Source organism: Stegostoma tigrinum, chromosome 7, assembly GCF_030684315.1.
Source record: "Stegostoma tigrinum isolate sSteTig4 chromosome 7, sSteTig4.hap1, whole genome shotgun sequence".
NCBI classification, from domain to species: Eukaryota; Metazoa; Chordata; class Chondrichthyes; order Orectolobiformes; family Stegostomatidae; genus Stegostoma; species Stegostoma tigrinum.
The window spans coordinates 5,882,831-5,904,608 of NC_081360.1; the positions used below are offsets into that span (position 1 = coordinate 5,882,831).

Here is a 21,778-nt window from a genome sequence, read left to right on the forward strand (position 1 = left end):
CAATAGGCCTTCCTCCGTCATAAGATTTGAAGTAGGGATGCCAATGATGATTGCAGAATTTTCAGTATGATTCACAATTCGTTGGAAAATGAAGCAGTCCAGCTTTGTATGTAGCAAGGCCTGGATTACATTCAGGCTTAGGTTGGTGGAAGAGCAGTGACATTCAGGCCACACTTGTGCCAGGCAATGTCCAACTCCAACAAGAAACTATCTTACTAGCTTCCCAAGTTATTCAGGAGCATTACCATAACTAAGTCTCACACTATTAATATCCTAGGGATTACCATGACAGAATCTGAGCTGGATCAACCACATAAATACTCTAACTATTAGATCAGGTCAGAGGTTTGAAATTTTGGCAGTGTGGAGGAGCAGAGGGATCTTGGGGTTCATGTCCACAGTTTCCTGAAAACTGCCACCCAGGTGAATAGAGTTGTTAAGAAGGCGTATTAGCTTTCATTAATAGACGCATCGAGTTCCAGAGCCATGAAGTTATGCTCCAGCCATACAAAAGCCTGATTCAGCCACATTTGGAGTATTATGTCCAGATCTGGTCGCCTCATTACAGGAAAGATGAGGAAGCGTTGGAAAAGGTGTAGAGGAGATTGACCAAGATGTTGCCTGGAATGGAGAGAAGGTCTTATGAGGAAAGGTTGAGAGAGCTAGGGCTTTTCTCTTCAGAACGACAAAGGATGAGAGGTGACTTGTTAGAGGTGTACAAAATGATCAGAGGTATAGATAGACAGCCAGAGACATTTTCCGAAGACCGAGGTAGCTATTACGAGGGGGAATAGTTTTTAAAGTGAGTGGAGGCAGATACAGGGGAGATGTCAGAGGTAGATTCTTTACTCAAAGAGTGGTAGGGGCGTGGAATGCATTGCCGGAGAGGGTAGTGGAGTCAGCCTCATTAGGGACATTTAAGCGGCTATTAGATAGGTATATGGATAATAGTTAGATAGATCTTAGGTTTAGGGTAAAAGTTCGGCACAACATCGAGGGCCGAAGGGCCTGTACTGTGCTGCACTGTTCTATGTTCTATGCTGCTTCCACTAAGACAGTAATCTTTCTTCCACAACCAGGCACTATTGAGCACAGATATACGAAGGCTGAGTGAATGAACAAGTGTCTGGAAAAATGGTGTGGGGGGGGGGCGCAGCTTGAGACCCTTGGAGCACTGGGACTGGTTCTGTGCAGGTAGAACCTGTACATTAGGGATGAGTCACACCTTAGTAGAACCAGAACTAACATCCTCAAGAGAGATTTGCTACTTCTGTTGAGAAATGTGTTAACTAGTTTGTTAGAGAAATGGGAGCTTATAGGACATAAACAAAGCTGGTTATGGGAAGTACAATAATTCTAAATGAAAATGGAAAGCAACAGAAACAAATCTTAGGATCAAATTACAGAATCATGTTAAAAAGACAGAAATAAAAACTTGATCTGAACACATAAGGAATTCACAGCACGGTAGGTGAATTGAGATACTAGTAAAAGAATATGATTTAATTGTCATTATAGAATCGTAGCTGCAAGGGGAGCATGACAGGCAACTGAACATTAAAGGATATTTAACATATAGGAAGAATAGGCTAAAAGAGAAAATAAATAGGACAGTGCTGACAAGACGACATAAGATCAATATATTAGCAGGAGAAGGCAATGGCCTAAGAGTCGACTGATGACCATGAATCCATTGCCGATTGTTGGAAAAACCCTCTGGATTTATTATTGTCCTTTAGAGAAGGAAGCGGTCATCCTTGCTTGGTCGAGTTGACATGCGACTCCAGACCCATAGCAACGTGGTTGATGCTTAACTGCCCTCTGGGTAATTAGGGATGGACAACTAATGCTGGCCTAGCCAGCGATGCCCACATCCTATGAATGAATAAAAAAAATTCCTCTTCTGAGGAAGGGTCACCGGATCCGAAACGTTAACTCTGTTTTTCCCTTGACAGATGCTGCCAGACCTGCTGAGCTTCTCCAGCAACTTTGCTTTTGATCCTAATTTACAGAATCCACAGTCCTTTCGGTTTTTAAAAAATATATAGTTTGGATGAACCTAAGAAACAGCTAGTAACAACAGTAGTTTATAGACCACCAAAGGAGTGGTACAGTGGTTTAGTGGTTAACATTCTGCTTTACAGCAACAGGAACTCAGATTCAATTCCACATACAGAGTGGACAAATCTAATGAGCAATATGTTGAGGAAAATTAGGGTCTATTACCATTGCAGTTTAGGATAATCAACAAAGTAAAAGCAGAAAGGATGCTTCCTCTGGCTCCACAGAATCTCAAATTAAAAGGCAAAATGGCTGAAGATAGACATGATGGCATGAAGGCTCAGTGGTGAGCACTGCCATCTCACAGCTTCAGGGGAGCCAGTCTCAACTGCAGCCTTGGGTGACTGTCTATCTGGGTTCTGCAAGTTCACGCCATTGCACATGGGTTTCCAGCAGGTACTGTGGTTTCCACAAAGATGTGCACATTAAGTGGATTGGCCATGCTAAATTGCCCTACAATGTCCAGGGATGTGCAGGCAAGGTGGATTAGCTACATTTAATGCAGGATTACGGGGATAGGGTGGTGAGTGGGTCTAGGTGGGACACTCTTCAGAGGGTTGGTGCAGACTCAATGGGCCAAATGGCCCCTTTCTGTGCTGCAGGGATTCTAGCTTCTATGATCATAGAGAATCTAATCACAGACTGACCCTTAAGACCCCTTCTAAAGTTCACATTGACATGTTCATCATTCTTTCATGTGTTTTAGGTCAAAAACCTGGAATTTCTGCTTTAATACCTTGTAACATTAATGTAAAATTGATAGCAGCTCAAAAGACCATCACTGCTACCTTATCCTGGAAACAGTACATAAACTAGAAAGAAATAAAAATACATAAGATTAGTTGTTAGCATCTTTCACCAGTGTTAACTAACCTGCATTTGAAGCTGAATTTCGTACAGTTCTGCTTCATGTGCGGACTCCATCTGTGCCTGAATATCATTCAACAGATCCTGCTGCTCCTGTGTCAATTGTGCCCGCTGTTGCTCCACTTCCTCTTTATGTTTAGTAATCAGTGTATTCATCTCTCTATCATGCTCCCTTTCATGAACCTGGTAATAAAGATTAGAAAGATAACAAACGTGCATAAATAACAGTATCCCCATTAAATTATGGAAAGCTAACACAATTGAGCTAAAGGAAGGTTTCAGTTGCTACAGAGCTCTTGCAGCGCTGTGATGAACATTTATCTACCACCATCAGAACAGATTAACTGAGTCATTCATCTCATTGCTATTCAGTGAACATTTTTCTGTCTAAACTGCCTACCACATTTGCCTACATAACAAAAGTGGTCATTTTTCAAAAATAATTAATCGGCTTTAAAGGATTTTGGGATATCTTGTAGATATAAATGTGAGCTCTTCTTAATTACCGACTCTGATCGGCACAAAATTGGCAGATGTCAGCTGAAAAAACAGAACAGTGGAACTTGAGATATTTTTTCAATAGGGCACATTTCAGAAAGAGGAAACTTTTTTATAGTGGCAATAAGCTTTAAAGTAAAGCTTTTTTGCAGATGTGGACAATCAACAACTGTGGCAGTTACTTATTGCTGTACTGATTGGAGATTGAGCAGACATTTCATATTGGTTCAAAATACTGTCCATCTTTCCCATTGGACAGTCAGGCTTTTCAATTTGATTGGACCATAAAGTGTCTGCACCTCAATTTTATTCTTTTCATTGTATTTATCTTCCATTTTTCCACATCAATGATCTAACAAGTCATATTCCTTCTTATTGACTGCTGTTTTAATGATGCAGTAATGTGCAATTTCCATCTAAAAACACCTCGAGAAAGTGTGAATTAGACCTGTACTTTGCTTTCATTCAAGCAGATTACATCTAGCTTTGATGGGCTGACATTCACACAAAGTGACAATCATGGAGACTTCACTCCAAGCAGATAATTAGCTTCAGCACCTTTGTAACAGCACTGTGAATGTACCTATTCTCCACGGACTGCAGCAGTTCAAGGTGGCAGCTCACCACCACCTTGTAAAGGGCACCTGGGGACAGATGAGAAAGACTGGCCTATCCAGCAAGGCCCATATCTGGACATATAAAATAAGACACTGTCATCAACAGTCAAAAATTATAAATGAACAGCAAAATTCCTCAAGATAACTAGTCAGAATGATACAAGGTTAGAAGAAAGCTCTGCTTAAATTTAGATTCTCATCTTCCATTTTTTGTGCAGATTTTAATTCAGATCTCACATGAAAGGAAACAAATGCATCAAGAGTATAAAATCTGAAAAATTCTATTGGTCATTCTTTTTCTGTCAGAGATTACGAGGTACACCAAGCGGGTGACACCTAACATCTGCCAGAATACTTGCCCGTTTAATTAATCCAATTTGTTTTCTTCTTTCATCTTCCTGTTTCTGTTGCAAGTCAAATGCCTTTTTCACTTCTGCATTCAATTCATCTGACTGTAACGAATACAGAAGATCACTAATGCAACAATCAAGCATGTGTCAAAAATAAACATTTTGCTTTACTCATTCTACCTTACAATTATTTTCATGCCTCCCTTATTACAAAACATTTTCGTTCTAAACACTTGGGCAAAGATAAATTTCTGCATAACAACCTTCAGGGATCACTATCCATAATATAAACCTATAGATATATCAACAGTAAGTCACTTGGGCAAAAAGCTAAATTTGACATTTTGATTAAGAGATTCCGTTCATGACAGGAACCTGAGGAAACGTGTAAATTCAAGAAAACGTGGCCGAGGAGCTTGGTTCAATATGCTTTGTTCCTAGAGCTAAACCAAGGGAGGCAGGGGTTTCTTTGAAACAATAAATTTTTCCACTGTCGCTAGGTTCAATATCTTGAAATTTCCTTCCTAATGGATTTGCGTCTATCTATACCACACGACTGTGATGATCCAAGAAGGCAGCTCACAATCAACTTCAAGGGCATAGGGGGATGGGCCAAAGTATAATTCAATTTAGGCCATTGAATTTATTTTTTTTCTTTATTTGCTCACAAGATGTGGGTGTCGCTGGCCAGGCAGCATTTATTGGCCATCCATAATTACCCAGAGGGCAGTCAGAGACAACCACATTGCTATGGGTCTGGAGTCACATATAGGCCAGACCAGTTAGGGATAGCAGTTTCCTTTTCTAAAGGACACTAGTGAACCCATTCGCAATGGATTTATGATCATCATTAGACTCTTAATTCCAGATAGTTACTGAATTCAAATTCCACCATCCACCATGGCGGGATTCGAACCCAGGTCCCAAGAACATTATGCAGGTCCCCAGATTAACAGTCCAGGGGTAATACCACTAAGCCATCACCTCCCTGGCGTGATGTACAGCTGTACAGCAAAACCATATATACCTCCTTCTGATGGTGCAGTTTCAAATTCTTCATGTCAGACTGATGCACCCGTTCCATTTGGTTCAGTTCTTCCTCATAGCGGCTGGTCACATCTGCCCGAGCCTGCTGCACTGCATTCTCAAGCCTCGCTTCCTGCTCTTCAAGCATAGTTTGTATCTTTTCATTGAAAGTTTGTTCCAATTTCTGTTGAATCTTTCTTTCACTGCTGACCTCCAATTTCAGAGCAGTATGTTCCTGAAGATGTTGAGCCTTTTGTTCTTCCATGGCCACCTCTAGCTTTTGCAATTCTGCAACCTTTCCCTTCAACTCACTGCCCAAGGCTAGAATCTCAGACTGTGTTGTACAGTCCAGATTTTGGAGCTTACGCATTAAATCTGTCTTGTCTTTCCTCAGACAATTATTTTCAGATTTGATTCCGTTCAGTACTTCTTCGATCCTAGAAAGATCCTCTGCGTTCGACAATACTTTATTTTCAAGTTTGATTTTCTCTTCAGTCAGCTGATATACATACTGCTCACTTTTACTCAATACTGATCGAAGTTCTTTGAGCTCTTCACGCAAAGATGATTCTTGCATGGTCTTCTGCCCCAGGACTTCAGACACTGTTTGACTTTTAGCTTTTTGAGCCTCAAGCTGAGCCTGTAGCTGATCTCGTTGGGTCTGCAATGCAGCAAGCTGACGGCCGAACAAAGCTTGAACTTCACTGGTGACTGAATCTGCAGCTAGCTTTTGCTCTTGGACTCCTTTGACTAGCTGTTCCTGTTCTCGTAGCTGTGCCAACAACAACTGCTTCTCCTGTGCCAGATCTTGCACCATCCCTTTTAACATAATAATATCACTTTCTTTATCTTTTTCCACTTTTTCCATTGGGGAAACCATGCTTTTCTGCTCAGTTGCAGACTCCTGAATATTTCCTTTGCTCTCAAGAATTAGCTGCTTTATTTCCTCTTCACAACGTAGCCGTTCAGTACTTTCCTTTTCCATTTCTATATGTAAGTTTGACAATTCCTCAGTGACTGCTTTCCACTTCTGGACAGCTTCCTGAGTTTCACTGGCTGACATCTTAGCCTCCATGTGCAATTTTTCTAGCTCCATTTCCTTTTGTTGCAACTGTTTTGTTAGCTCTGTACATTGTTCAGTTAACATGGCATTTTCATCATTCACTGCTTCAAAATTCTCAATGATATCATTTTGGTGTAATTGGCCGTGCAATTTCTTTTTCAGACATTTCAATTCCTTTCTCAGTTCTCCAGTTTTTAGATTGTGTTGTGCTTCAAGATCTTCCCTAAGTTTGGACAAATCAGCTTCATGACTGAATAGCATCTTGGTTTTAAGTTGCTCAAGTTCTATTTCTTGAGATTCAGCCAGTCGGCTTAGCACTTCATCCTTCTCTTTCTCCATCATCTCCAACTTGATATTGCAGTTTGTGATTTCATGCTCATGCTGTAGTCTCATTTCTTTATTGTTTTCCTTCTCTTGGGCCAAAAAAGCACTGAGCTTTTGAATTTCATTATTTAAATGTTCTTTTTCACATTTATACTGATTTGTCTGTTCTTCCAGATCCTGAACCAAAAATTTATATTTCTCCTGAATTTCAATTTTTTCCTGTTGAGACACCATCATCTTTTCTAACTCTTGGTGAAGTCTCTTTTTTTCAAGACTGGATTCTTGTAGGTTTTGATTTAGATCAATGATCATTGCATTTAAAATTAGCACTTGTTTACAGGGACCAGAATGATTTTGAATCTGGCTTTGGAAGATGTCAACCTCAACATTTGTTTGTCCACCGAGCCCCTGCATCTCCCAATCTGGTTCCTGGCTATGATCTGTCCCCAAATCAAACCTCAGTTCCTCCACATACAACGAGGTTTCCTTCTGACCAAATTGTTTCTGCATGTTTTCTATGTCAATTTGTCCTCCATTTATTCCCAAAGACTGCTTTTGTTTAGTGGCATTTTCAACGTCTCTTCTTAAATCAGCAATTTCTTGATCCCGGAGAAGCAGTGAGTGCTGCTGATGTGATATGGCAGTGTCTTTAAGGTCCAATTTTTCTTTTAATTCTTTAATGGTTTCATCTTTTTCTTCCACCCACTGATTTAATTGCAGCACAGTGCGTTCTGTAATTTTCTGTTGTTCAACCATCTGAGCAAGACAGCTGTCTTTGCCTTTTGCAGTCTTAAAAGAAGAGAAGTAATTGTAGATCAACATAGGAAAAGACATGAAAATCATTATATTATTGTGTCTAACCATATACTGTGTTCACTGATCTAGTAAATCAACTGTGCTATTCAGGAAAATGGGGAGTGAAAAAAATGGAAATTGTTCACTCACTGCATTGTTTCTACTCTACTCACTAATTTCCAAAGTCTTCAAACTAATGAAATTGCTCATCTCCTTCTATTCTTCCTCTTACATTTTAAATGCCACATTGGGCTAATCAAATTCCCATTACCTGATTACGTAAGAATAGAAAATGCAGGAAATACTCAGCAGGTCAGGCTGCACCTTAACAAAGAGAAGTACAGTTAATGCTTCATCTCATTAATCCGTAACAACTGAGAAAAGTAAGAAGTGTAATGGGCCTTAAGTGGTTGAAATGAGGGAGGGTGCACAAAGGAAGGTAGGTCTTTGACAGAATAGAAGGCACAGCAAACAACAGGAGAGCTGGTGGTGCACGACAAAGGAACTAGTAATAGAACAAAAAAAACTTCACTCACAGGATGTGCAAATAGTTGAATGAGAAGCAATTGCTATTCCAAAGGATTTTTTTCTCTTTCTTTCAGGTGTCAAGGATGCCATTCTCCAATAACTCATGGATGCTCATGCTCCTCCAAACCTCCACTTCATTTCCCTCTGATCACATCATGTATTCACAATACTTTAAGTCCCTTTCTTCAATATGTCATTAGCAAAGACCTCAAAATCTAATTTCTTTTGACCCATCAATAAACTGAGCTCAGCAAAACTGGGAGGCACAGTGGTTGGCACTGCTGCCTCACAGTGGCAGGGATCCAGGTCCAATTCCAGCCTTGGTGGCTGTCTGTGTGGAGTTTTCATGTTCTCCCCATGTCTGCATGATGTAGTGATTGTAATGAGGTCAGCCAGATGGACCTTAGAGTATGAGTTCCCTAATTCGGGATATTAAACTGGTTCAATCCGGGAGCCCTAGCAAATGGATAAAAAGAGGAATGCCAGACATTCCAACACTCGGAGCAAGACCAGAACAAGACTTTCCATGTGTAAATAAAGGTGACTGGATGACAGGATACCAGCCTACCAGAAAAACAGTGACAACAAAACTAAACTACGTTCCCGAAGAAACTCTCACAGCAGTAGTCTTTAAGTTGGGGTAAGCTTTTATGGCATGATGCCGTTATTGGGGAGCTTGAGTCATTCAATCAAAGACTTGTCCCAGTATGTGGAATGAACGCGTTTTTTTCCTAGCAAATGACATTGGGGCAGATGAAAAGCAATGAGTAATTCTCCAGACAGCTTGAGGATCCGTAGCTTTTTTTTATTCATTAACGGGATGAGGGCATCACTGGCTAAGCAGCATTGATTGCTCATTCCTAATTTCCCAGACGACAGTGCAGACTCAACTACATTGATGTGGTCTGGAGTCACATATAGGCCAGACCAGGTAAGGATGGCAGAGATAATGGGAACTGCAGATGCTGGAGATTCTAAGATAATAAAATGTGAGGCTGGACGAACACAGCAGGCCAAGCAGCATCTCAGGAGCACAAAAGCTGACGTTTCGGGCCTAGACCCTTCATCAGAGAGGGGGATGGGGGGAGGGAACTGGAATAAATAGGGAGAGAGGGGGAGGCGGACCGAAGATGGAGAGTAAAGAAGATAGGTGGAGAGGGTGTAGGTGGGGAGGTAGGGAGGGGATAGGTCAGTCCAGGGAAGACGGACAGGTCAAGGAGGTGGGATGAGGTTAGTAGGTAGCGGGGGGTGCGGCTTGGGGTGGGAGGAAGGGATGGGTGAGAGGAAGAACCGGTTAGGGAGGCAGAGACAGGTTGGACTGGTTTTGGGATGCAGTGGGTGGGGGGGAAGAGCTGGGCTGGTTGTGTGGTGCAGTGGGGGGAGGGGACGAACTGGGCTGGTTGAGGGATGCAGTAGGGGAAGGGGAGATTTTGAAACTGGTGAAGTCCACATTGATACCATATGGCTGCAGGGTTCCCAGGCGGAATATGAGTTGCTGTTCCTGCAACCTTCGGGTGGCATCATTGTGGCAGTGCAGGAGGCCCATGATGGACATGTCATCAAGAGAATGGGAGGGGGAGTGGAAATGGTTTGCGACTGGGAGGTGCAGTTGTTTTTTGCGAACTGAGCGGAGGTGTTCTGCAAAGCGGTCCCCAAGCCTCCGCTTGGTTTCCCCAATGTAGAGGAAGCCGCACCGGGTACAGTGGATGCAGTATACCACATTGGCAGATGTGCAGGTGAACCTCTGCTTGATGTGGAATGTCATCTTGGGGCCTGGGATGGGGGTGAGGGAGGAGGTGTGGGGACAAGTGTAGCATTTCCTGCGGTTGCAGGGGAAGGTGCCGGGTGTGGTGGGGTTGGAGGGCAGTGTGGAGCGAACAAGGAAGTCACGGAGAGAGTGGTCTCTCCGGAAAGCAGACAGGGGAGGGGATGGAAAAATGTCTTGGGTGGTGGGGTCGGATTGTAAATGGCGGAAGTGTCGGAGGATAATGCGTTGTATCCGGAGGTTGGTAGGGTGGTGTGTGAGAACGAGGGGGATCCTCTTGGGGCGGTTGTGGCGGGGGCGGGGTGTGAGGGATGTGTCGCGGGAAATGCGGGAGACGCGGTCAAGGGCGTTCTCGATCACCGTGGGGGGAAAGTTGCGGTCCTTAAAGAACTTGGACATCTGGGATGTGCGGGAGTGGAATGTCTTGTCGTGGGAGCAGATGCGGCGGAGGCGGAGGAATTGGGAATAGGGGATGGAATTTTTGCAGGAGGGTGGGTGGGAGGAGGTGTATTCTAGGTAGCTGTGGGAGTCGGTGGGCTTGAAATGGACATCAGTTACAAGCTGGTTGCCTGAGATGGAGACTGAGAGGTCCAGGAAGGTGAGGGATGTGCTGGAGATGGCCCAGGTGAACTGAAGGTTGGGGTGGAAGGTGTTGGTGAAGTGGATGAACTGTTCGAGCTCCTCTGGGGAGCAAGAGGCGGCGCCGATACAGTCATCAATGTACCGGAGGAAGAGGTGGGGTTTGGGGCCTGTGTAGGTGCGGAAGAGGGACTGTTCCACGTAACCTACAAAGAGGCAGGCATAGCTGGGGCCCATGCGGGTGCCCATGGCCACCCCCTTAGGATGGCAGTTTCCTTTCCTAAAGGACATTTGTGAACCAGATGAGTTTTTCCGACAATCGACAATGGATTCAGGGTCTTCATTAGACTTTTAATTCCAGATTTTCATTACTGACTTCAAATTCCACCATCTGCCATGGTGGGATTTGAACCCAGGTCCCCAGAATGTTATCTGGGTCTCTGGATTAACAGTCCAGCAATAATACCACTAGACCATCGCCTCCCAACTTTTCGGTTACTAGGAGCCCAACTTTCCCTGACACACCAGATACTAAAACCTTTCATGAGCTGACAGATTTAGCAAACCGATATTATGGCCTCAAGCCTCCTCTAATCCTGAGATGCTATCATTTTTACTTGGCAGTTTGAAAACCAGGGGAAACTGTATCAGGATTTTTAACTGGATTAAGATGGCTGGCAGAGGCATGTGTCTTTGGTTTAACCCTTAATGAGATGCTGAGACACCGGTTGGTATATGGGATTAATGATGTAACCATGCAAAAGCACCTACTGGTGAAGGTCAACCAGACTTCAAACAGGCAGTACAATTGGCTTTACCACCGGAAAATGCGATAAGTGGAGCATGTGAGTTGCAGGGTATGCCAATGGAAATGGACACACTCGCCAATCTAACTGAGTTTGAGGGGCACCACTTGAGAAAAGGCAATTGCACAGCCACACTCAGGACATATCCTAAACTAAACAGACGGACTCTAGATCAGCCCACAGCAAAATCCCAAAATAAAGCCAAGCTTCCGTCAAATGGTTAAAATTTTCTTCAGGATCCGGGCCAGAGGGCCACAGTAGTTGCCCCTCAGGTCCTTCTTAAATCTATCCCTCTCACCTTCAACCTATGCCCTCTAGTTTTCAATTCCCCATCTCTGGGAAAAAGACTATGTGCTTTCATTCTATCTATGCCACTGATGATTTTATACACCGCAATAAGCTCACCCCTCATTCTCCTACATTCCACGGAATAAAGTCCTATCCTGGCTAACCTTTTCCTGTAGCTTAGGCCTACTATTCCTAGCAGCATCCTAGTTAATCTTCTTTGCACACTTTCCAGTTTAATTATGTCTTTCTTATAAAAGGGTGTCCAACACTGTGCACACTACTCCAAATGTGGCCTCACCAACAACTAATACAACTGTAACACAATGCCCCAACTCCTACACTCAATGGCTTGGCCGATGAAGGCAAGTATGCTAAATGCCTTCTTCACCCCCCTGTCCACCTGTGACGCCACTTTCAATGAACTATGTACTTATACTTCTAGGTCCCTGTGTTCCACAACACTCCTCAGGACTTTACCATTTACTGTACAAGTCCTATCTTGGTTTGACCCATCGAATCCGCAAAGACCCCCCCAAAGAGCATTCCACCCAGACTCAGCCGCCTAACCAGTCTCCTTAACCCTGCATTTACCATAGCTATTCATCTAATTTACAATCCATGGACACTTTGGGGCAATTTAGCATGGCTAATCTATCTAACCTCCACATCTTTGGACTGTGGGGTAAACTGCAGCATCCCACCGAAGCCCATGTAGACATAGGGAGAACATGCAAACTCCACACAGACAGTCATCCAAGGGTGGAATCAAACCGGGGTTTCTGGTGTTGCGAGCCAACAGTGCTAACCACCCAGCTACTGTGCCTACCCAATATTTCAAGTGCCTTGATGGTTCCTGTCACTACCAGCTTTTAACACCGTGAGTTCCAGATAACTACAAACCAAGGTGGTGCATGGTAGACTATTCAGGACGGTTAGATCTCACAGGATCCAGGGAGAGCTAGCCAATTGGATTCAAAATTGGCTTGAAGGTACAAGACAGAGGGTGGTGGTACAGGTTTGTTTTTCAACTTTGTGACCACAGGGATCAGTGCTAGGTGCACTGTAATAAATTATTTGAATCAGAATTTAGTGGGTACTGTTAGTAAGGTTGCAGATGAACCAAGTTTGGTGGCATAGTGAATAGTGAAGGTGGTTATCTGGGAATACTGCAAAATCTTGATCAACAGGGCCAGTGGGCTAAGGAATGGTAGATGGAGTTTCATTTAGATAAATGCAAGGTGTTGCATTTTGGTTGGCCAAAGTGATCTAGGGCACAGGTTCATACCTCCTTGAAAGTGGAATCAGAAGTAGACAGGATGGTGACAATGGACATTAGAACAATACAGCACAGAACAGGCCCTTTGGCCCTCGATGTTGGGCCGACCTGTGAGCTAATCTAAGCCCCTCCCCCTACACTATCCCATCATCATCCATATGCTTATCCAAGGACTGTGTAAATGCCCTAACATGGCTGAGTTAACTACATTGGGAGGCAGGGCGTTCCACGCCCTTACCACTCTCTGAATAAAGAATCTGCCTCTGACATCTGTCTTAAATCTATCACCCCTCATACAAGCTAACGTCATCATCCTCGGAAAAAGACTCTCACTGTCCACCCTATCTAATCCTCTGATCATCTTGTATGTCTCTATTAAATCCCCTCTTAGCCTCCTTCTCTCCAATGAGAACAGACCCAAGTCCCTCAGCCTTTCTTCATAAGACCTTCGCTCCAGACCAGGCAACATCCTGGTAAATCTCCTCTGCACCTTTCCAATGCTTCCACATCCTTCCTATAATGGGGGCGACCAGAACTGTACGCAATATTCTAAGTGAGGCCGCACCAGCATGTTGTACAGTTTCAGCATGACATCACGGCTCCGGAACTCAATCTCTCTACCAATAAAACCTAACACACCGTATTGCCTTCTTAACAGCAATATCAACCTGGGTGGCAACTTTCAGGGATCTATGTACATGGACACCAAGATCCCTCTGCACATCCACACCACCAAGAATCTTTCCATTGACACAGTATTCTGCCTTCCTATTATTCTTCCCAAAGTGAATCACCTCACATTTATCTGCACTAAACTCCATTTGCCACCTTTCAGCCCAATTCTGCAGTTTACCCAAGTCTCCCTGCAACCTGCGACATTCTTCCACACTGTCCACCACTCCACCGACTTTAGTGTCATCTGCAAACTTACTAACTCACCCACCTATGCCTGCGTCCATGTCATTTATAAAAATGACAAACAGCAGTGGTCCCAAAACAGATCCTTGAGGCACACCACTAGTAACCGGACTCCAGGCTGAATATTTTCCATCAACCACCACTCGTTGCCTTCTTACAGAAAGCCAGTTTCTAATCCAAACTGCTAAATCTCCCTCAATCCCATGCCTCTGCATTTTCTCCAACAGCCTACCATGTGGAACCTTATCAAAGGCTTTACTGAAGTCCATGTACACCATGTCAACTGCCCTACCCTCATCTACATGCTTGGTCACCTTCTCAAAAACCTCAATGAGGTTTGTGGGACACGACCTGCCCTTGACAAATCCATGTTGACCATCTCCAATCAAATTGTTGCTTGCTAGATGATTATAAATCCTATCTCTTATAATCCTTCCCAAAACTTTTCCTACATTAAACAAGGCTTTAAACATGCTTGCTTTCATCCGTCAGTGCACTGCACTGAGTATAGGAGTTGGGACATCTTGTTGCAGTTGTATAAGATGTTGGTGAGGCTACATTTGGAGTACTACGTGCAGTTCTGGTCACCCTACTAATATAAAGGATATTATTAAACTAGAAAAAGTGCAGAACAGATTTATGAGGATAGTACCTTGACTGGGAAGTTTGAGTAATAAGGAGAGACTTGGTAGGCTGGGACTTTTTTCAACTGGAGAGAAAGATATTGACAGGTGACTTATACAGTTCTTTAAAATCATGAGGAGCATAGATAAGGTTGATAGCCAGCTGCTTTTCCCCAGGGTCATGCGAGTCTAAAACTAGAGGGCGGGTGAGAGGCAGAGATAAAAAAGGACCCAGAGAGGCAATTTTTTCCACACAGAGGGAAGTGAGCATCTGAAATGAGCTGCCACAGGTAATCGCAGAGGTGAGCACAATTTGGTCATTTAAGTAGTATTTGGACGAGTATGTGGATGGGATGAGTATGGACGGATATGGACCAAACACGGGCAAATGGGGCCAATTTAATTATGACCCAGGTGGCAACTTTCAGGGATCAATGTACGTGGACATCAAGATCCCGGGTTCGATTCCAGCCTCAGGTGACTGTCTGTGTGGAGTTTGCACATTCTCCCAGTGTCTGCGTGGGTTTCCTCCAGGTGCTCCGGTTTCCTCCCACAGTCCAAAGATGTGCAGGCTAAGTGGATTGGCCATGCTAAATCACCCATAGTGTTCAGGGGTGTGTGGGTTACAGGGGGATGGGTATGGGTGGGATGCTTCAAGGGGCGGTGTGGACTTGTTGGGCCAAAAGGCCTGTTTCCACACTGTAGAGAATCTAATCTAATCAAAAAAACTGGGTGGCATGGACAAGTTGGGCCAAAGTGCCTATTTCTATGCTGTAAACCTCTATGACTATTAACCAATGCATAAAAACAGTTTTCAATTCTGTCAGCCTTAAAATGAAGGATTTAAGTTTTTTTTTACATTTTTACAAATCAGAATACCTTGGTTTCAGAAAAGCAGGTTTCACTGAATTTATAGTGTTAGATAGGATTGCAAAATCCGAACTGTGTAAATAAGCCAAAACCTTGAGCATGAAAAAAATTTGCCATTTACTCACTCGCTCAGAATATTCCAGTTGAAGCTCTAAATCGTGTGCTTGTTGTTCAAACCTCTCCATGCGTTCACTCTGTTCTTTCAAGTTCTGCTGGAATAGAGAGATTTGTTGCTTGGCTTGAAGAAGTTCCATAAATCCAGGGCTCTTGTCTTTTAAGATCTCACTTGCCTGCAAAGTAATATTACACTTAAAAATTCTTCATGAATCCATTTCTTTGATGGAAATTCTTCAGGCAAATTTCACAATTATTTTATCACCATATTTGAATTAAAAAGCCAAGTGCTTTCTCAGAAACAAATGCTTCAGCTCCATCACATTGCTTGGGAAGACTCATTCAATTAAACACTTTCTCCTCCTGAAAAGATTGAGAGGGGAACCAGTCCATACTGGGAGACATACCTGCTTTCCGCTACATTACTTGCCCTAGCTTGTGATATGTAATGCAGTTGGTAACACCAAAAGTACCCAGTACAAAAATTCGGTAACAGCAACCCCACACTTTTTAAATGTAATTTTCCCAATTGCACACAAATGCCAAGGAGCAATTCATTCAATTTCATGTTGTCATGATATGCTCTTGGGCTGACCTCAATCCAAGATGAATCCAACATAGTTTCAATCGTTCTTCAGCCAATTTTATGCATGAATGTGGCTGTTATATGCCTTGTTACACTTTTTAAATCAATAATTTATCAATTCCAGTTCTGGGATCTCAATAGATACAGCCTTTAACAGAAGAGGTCTAACTTCCACTCTTCATATAAAAACCTTTTAATATAAATACTTTTGAATACCTTAGCTTTAATTATGCATTTGTACTTCCTTATTTCCTCTTCTAGAGAATACAGTTTTATTGCAACAATCTTATTAAATCACTTTCTGGTTTTGCAATATTATGTAGATTTTCCTTGTTTATGTAACCCAATCTCGCAATGCAAGCTCTGGTTTCATTTGGTGAATCTGTATTGTACCCCTCCAAGGCATATTATCTTTCCCAGTTGTGTTGCTCAAAACTGAACTTTATTCCAGATGGGATCTAACCAAGGTGCTGCATAATTTGGGTATCACTTCTTTCTTTCATATTCAGTCTTTTGTAAACTCCCAAGATTCCAAAAGTCTCTGTTATCCACCTTGTTGTACAAATGCTAACTTTTAAGTGATATGGTTTTCCACAGCTCCTAGACTTCTGTTGTTATTCTTATTAGTATTATTAAGTAATACAGGGATGTATTGGCTACAGTAGATTGGGGAACAATGAAACTGAATATAGCTGTATAGATAGGCTGGAAGAGATCGGGGAAAACAAAGGCATATTAGACGTAAGAAACAAGAGAAATTATAACATACATAAAGAAGTGATAGACATATTAAATAAATTTGTTAGTTGCATCTCTACTATGAAGACAGGTACAATGAGAACCATGAGTCTAACTAAAATAAGCACTTAAATGAAGTATAAATAGTATTTCAAAATGAATTGGACTAAGTAATTGCTTGACAATCTACATTCTAGTTGCAGAGAAAAGAACTGAATATGGTGAATTTGATCTTCCAGAATTACTCAGATTCTAGATCATTCAAAGGGTTGGAAGGTAGCAAATAAGGTGCTAATAGTCCTATGTATAGTTTATAAACAAGAAACAAGATCCTGACACCTATATTAAGGGCATGATTAAATATAGTCAAATTGGAACTTATGAAAGGGATAGAGTTTGATAAATTTATTTGGGTTTATAAAATTGTAAGTAGCAGGGTGGATGTAATGAAACCAATGGATATAGTGCATTTTGATTTTCAAAGATCATTTAACAAAACTGCCACACAAAAGGTTATTGTAGAAAACAAGGACTCATGGGATACTGGTTAATATACATTAATTAAAAATTGGCTAATCTACCAACTGTCATACTTCACGTTGGCCCCTGCCTTGCTTTGCACCATGCTGAATATGAAGTGGTCCACTTCAATCTATATACACGTATAACCACTACCCTCGAAAAGAGAGATGCCTGTGATCCTTTACAGACAATGGTTAATTATCCAATGGACAGGAAACAAAGATGAGGAACAAACAGGACATTTTGGATTGACAGGCTATAGCTAGCCTGGTAACACAAGGATCAGTACTTGCAATATCATTTATTTACAACCAATATGAATGTTTACAAAACATTCAAATATACAGAGAATTAGGTCAAAAAGTAAGTGGTAAAGGGGTTGCAAAGAGACCACAAAGGAATACCCGAGATCATAGTGGACCAGGCAGCATCCATGGAGAGAAAGCAAGCTAACGCAGAGTCTAGATGACTCTTCATCACAGTCAAAATGCTAGCTTGCCTTTTCTCCATGGATGCTGCCTGGCTGCTGTGATCTCCTGCACAGATTCCAGCATTTGCAGTAATTTGCTGCTGAAAAGCAATATAAGCCTGGTTAGGTGAATGGGCAAAATATTGGCAAATGGAATATAATTTGATGAAATGTGAATCATCTACTTTGACAAGGGAAGTCAAAAAGCAAAATAACTTTGTCATGCTGAGAGATTTGAAATATGTGCATTGAGTGAGAACTGGGTATTCTTGATCAGGCATAACAGACAATCAGAAAAGCAAACATCATTTAGTTTCCATTACTGAGAAATGAATGGAAAAGTACTCTTAATAGAAATAAGTACATCATTGGCAAGGCCAGACTTGAAGTACTATAATAATTTTGATCTCACCCAAGGGAAGAACATCATTGTACTCTCTCCACATCAGGTACAAGCCTATTACACTAGCTCCTGAGAACAGGGGATTGTCCTATGAGGAGAAATTATGTAGATTGGGTCAATATTTCCAGGTGTTCAAGAGAATCATAGGTGGCCAAACTCAGACATAGCCAAGCTCCTTCTGAATTTTGTATGTAAATACTGAGAAAATCTGTCTCCTTCTCTTCACGGGGTTTGAATTATTAGCAGCTTGCTAGTATCAGATGAGACGTTTTCTCCAATTAAACATCAAAGCTGATACCTTTGCTCCCCCAGCCACAGGAAAGTTGAAACAGACTGTGCATGACCCTAGTTGTCCTATCTGACCCTGAGTTTTCCATGCAAGAACTTATCTTATAATCAAGACTGCCTATTACTACCCACAAAATGACTGCCCATCTTGGTCCCTGCTTCAGCCCTCATCTATGTGCTTCTTACTTCCACATTTTATTATTTCAGTGCTGTTCCAACCAGTCTCCAATGTCCACACTGCATAAATTTTAACTCTCCTGTGTTTGATAGAATCCTTGTCCAACATTGTCAGAAATGTAAAATTTGCATCCCTGTGCCTATGCTTTTCACCTGCTCTTCTATAAACCCGTAGAGAAATGCACGTCTTCAATTCAGGCCTCAACTATAAACCTCATCAAATTTGACCACTTACTGGCTGTTGTCCCTTTATTTGGCCAGATACTAACCGCTGTAGTTGCCTTCCAAAACTATCTTACTTAAAACAGGAGTTACCATTAGACACATGAGAAATAGGCCACTTAGTCAGATGGCTCTGCCATTCAATGAATTCATGGCTGATCTCATAATCCATTTTCCTCCCTTTTCTCCAAAACCCTCTATTCGCTTACTGATTAAAAATGTTTAGCACAGCTTTGAATAGACTGAATGATGCACCCTTGACAGGTTTCTGCAGTAAAGAATTCCACAGATTCACTCCCCTCACAAGAAATTCCTCATCTGTCTTAAAGGATGATCCCTTATTCTAAGATTCCACTCTCTGGTCCTACAGTCTCCTACAAGGGAGAACAAGGTCTCTGCATCTACCCTGTCAGAATGCCCAGTTCTGGGGAAGGGTCACTTGACCCGAAAAGTTAACTGATTTCTCTCCATAGATGCTACCAGAACTGCTGGTCTTTTCCAGCAATTTATTTTTGTTTCTGATTTACAGCATCTGCAGTTCTTACAGTTTTTAACAGCCCAGTGAACCTACACTGCTGACAATGCCAGTATATCTTTCTTCAGCTAAGGGTTCAAATCTGATCAGTTTTCCAGCTGTGGTCTGTGGCCTTGTATAGTTCTAGCAAAACCCCCCCTACTTTTACACTCCATTCCCTTTGAAATAAGAGCCAACATTCCATTTGCGTTCCCTATCACCCACACAACTTTGATGCTAGCTTTTTCTGACTCATTGACAGTAGGTCCCAAAACCATTTGTTCGCTAGCTTTCTGCAGTCTTGACTGGCTTAAATGATATTTAGCTCCTCTACTGTTCTTGCCAAAGCACATAACCTCTCATTCCGCCACATGAGATTCCACTGATCCCTGTGGCACTCCACTAGTCACAGGCTGTCATACTGAAAATGCTCCCCCTTATCCCAATTCAGTCTTCTATTAGTTAACCAATCCTCTTTCCATGCTAATATGTTACCTCTTATTAAGTACCTTCTTTTCGGTAAGAAACAGGATCAGGAGTAGGCTACTCGGTCCCCCGAGCTTGCTCTGCCATTCAATAGGATCATGGTTGATGTGACAATCCTCACATGAACTTTCTTGCCTTTTTCATGTAATCCTTGATTCTCCTATTGATCAAGAATCTACCCCAGCCTTAAATATTCACAAGGACTCTACATCCACAACTCTCTGTGGCAAGCAGCTCCAAAGACTCTCAACCATCAGAAGGAATGCCTCCTCATTTCAGTCTTAAATTAGTGTCCCTCAATTGTAAGAATGTGCTTCCTGATCCGAGACTCAACCATGAGAGGAAGCATCCCTTCAGCATTTACCCTGTCAAGCCATTTCAGAATCCTCTATGTTTTAATGAGACCACATCTCATTCTTCTGAGCTACAGTGAATAGAGTCCCAGTCTGCTTAACCTTCGCTCATAAGACAATCCCTCCATAATAGGCATCATCCTAGTGAATTAATACTTTTCCTGAAACAAGGGACCAAGACTGACTATAGTACTCTAGATGTGTTCTCATCAGCACCTTATACAATTGCAGTTAGACTTTCCTTCTTTTATTCTTCCCTTCTCCAATGCCTTAACACAACAGACAACTTACCATTGGCAATCTTGATTTCCTGCTGCATCTGTGCTAGCTTTCATTTTTGGTGCACAAGTACCCCAAGTAACTTTCTGCAATTTTTCTCCATTTAAATAATGCTGTCCTTTTATTCTTCCTTCCAAAATGAGCAACTTCGCATTTTCCTCCATTTGCCATGTTTTTGCTCACTTACTTAACCTAGCAATATCTTTCTATAAATGGTTTGTATGCCTCTTGCAATGTCTTTCCAAGTATTTTTGTTTCAGCTGCAAATCTGCCTACAGTGCACTTGCTTCTTTTTGCCAAGTCATGAATGAAGCCCAGCAGACTCCCAGCCTCAAGGTGAAGCCTAGTATGGACTGCCTGCTTTCGAAGGATTGTAATGCTAAACTTTTACCTTTATTTATCCTTCTAATTTATACCTAAGATTTTGTACCAATGTAGCTTTGTACTTAGGTTTAAAAGGACTGTAATGCCAATTTTTTAAACTTTATTTCTTTATTTTTCTAATTTATACTCAAGATTTTGTACTTAGGAATCTTTGTACATAAGATGGCACTGGAAATGGGAACTTTGTTCACTTTTTGCTGTTTTCATGTATTCCTGTACTTGAGTAAGTGACAATAAACTGAATTCTAATTTATCTTTATTCATCCCGGGGAATGAGAGAATCGTTGGCTAGGCCAGCATTTATTGCCCAGAGGGGTAGTTCAGTGTCAACCAGATTGCCGTGGCTCTGGAGTTACATGTAGCCCAGACTAGGTAAGGACGGCAGTTTCCTTCCCTAAAGGGCTTTAGTGAACTACATGGATTTTTCCAACAATCAGTAATGAGTACATGGTCATCATCAGGCTCTTAATTCCAGATATTTTTGTTGAATTCAAATTCGATCATCTGCTGTGGCAGGATTCGAACTCAGGACCCCAAACATTACTTGGGCCTCTGTATTAGCTCTCCAGTAATAATACCACTGGGGCATTGCCTCCCCTATTGTCAAATACCTTCTGAAAATCAAAATATATTACATTCACTTCTTTCTCTTTATCTAATCTGCTGTTACCTCCTCAAAGAATTCAAACAAATTTGTCAGCAACCATTTCCCTTTTGTGAAACCACCCTGACTCTGCATGATCATATTACATATTTGTAAATGCCCTGCTATTACAGCCTTCATAACAGACTCTAACATTTTCCCAATAACAGGTGTTAAGCTAAGTCACCTATAATTTTCTGTTATTTTTTGTCTCTTTTCCCTTTTTAAATAAAGGTGTTATACTGGCAGTTTTACAATCGTCTGGGGCCTTCCCAGCATCAAAGGATTTCCGGAAGAGATCAGCAGCATGTCCACTATTCCTGTAGCAAGTTACTTAAATATCCTG

The 21,778-nt window shown here is 42.0% G+C and overlaps 1 protein-coding gene across 6 annotated transcripts in view; it reads right to left on the minus strand.

The window, feature by feature from the left end:
* Nucleotides 1-21,778, minus strand: part of pcnt (pericentrin) — a 323,443-nt gene that overhangs the window by 258,564 nt on the left and 43,101 nt on the right. For all 6 annotated transcript variants that reach the window (XM_048534231.2, XM_059647013.1, XM_048534228.2 and 3 more), the window contains 4 exons: nt 15,380-15,544; nt 5,421-7,595; nt 4,403-4,495; nt 2,935-3,111 (listed from right to left, as the gene is read on the minus strand). In XM_048534231.2, coding sequence (XP_048390188.2) covers nt 2,935-3,111; nt 4,403-4,495; nt 5,421-7,595; nt 15,380-15,544 — 2,610 coding nt within the window. The remainder of the gene's footprint in view (nt 1-2,934; nt 3,112-4,402; nt 4,496-5,420; nt 7,596-15,379; nt 15,545-21,778) is intronic.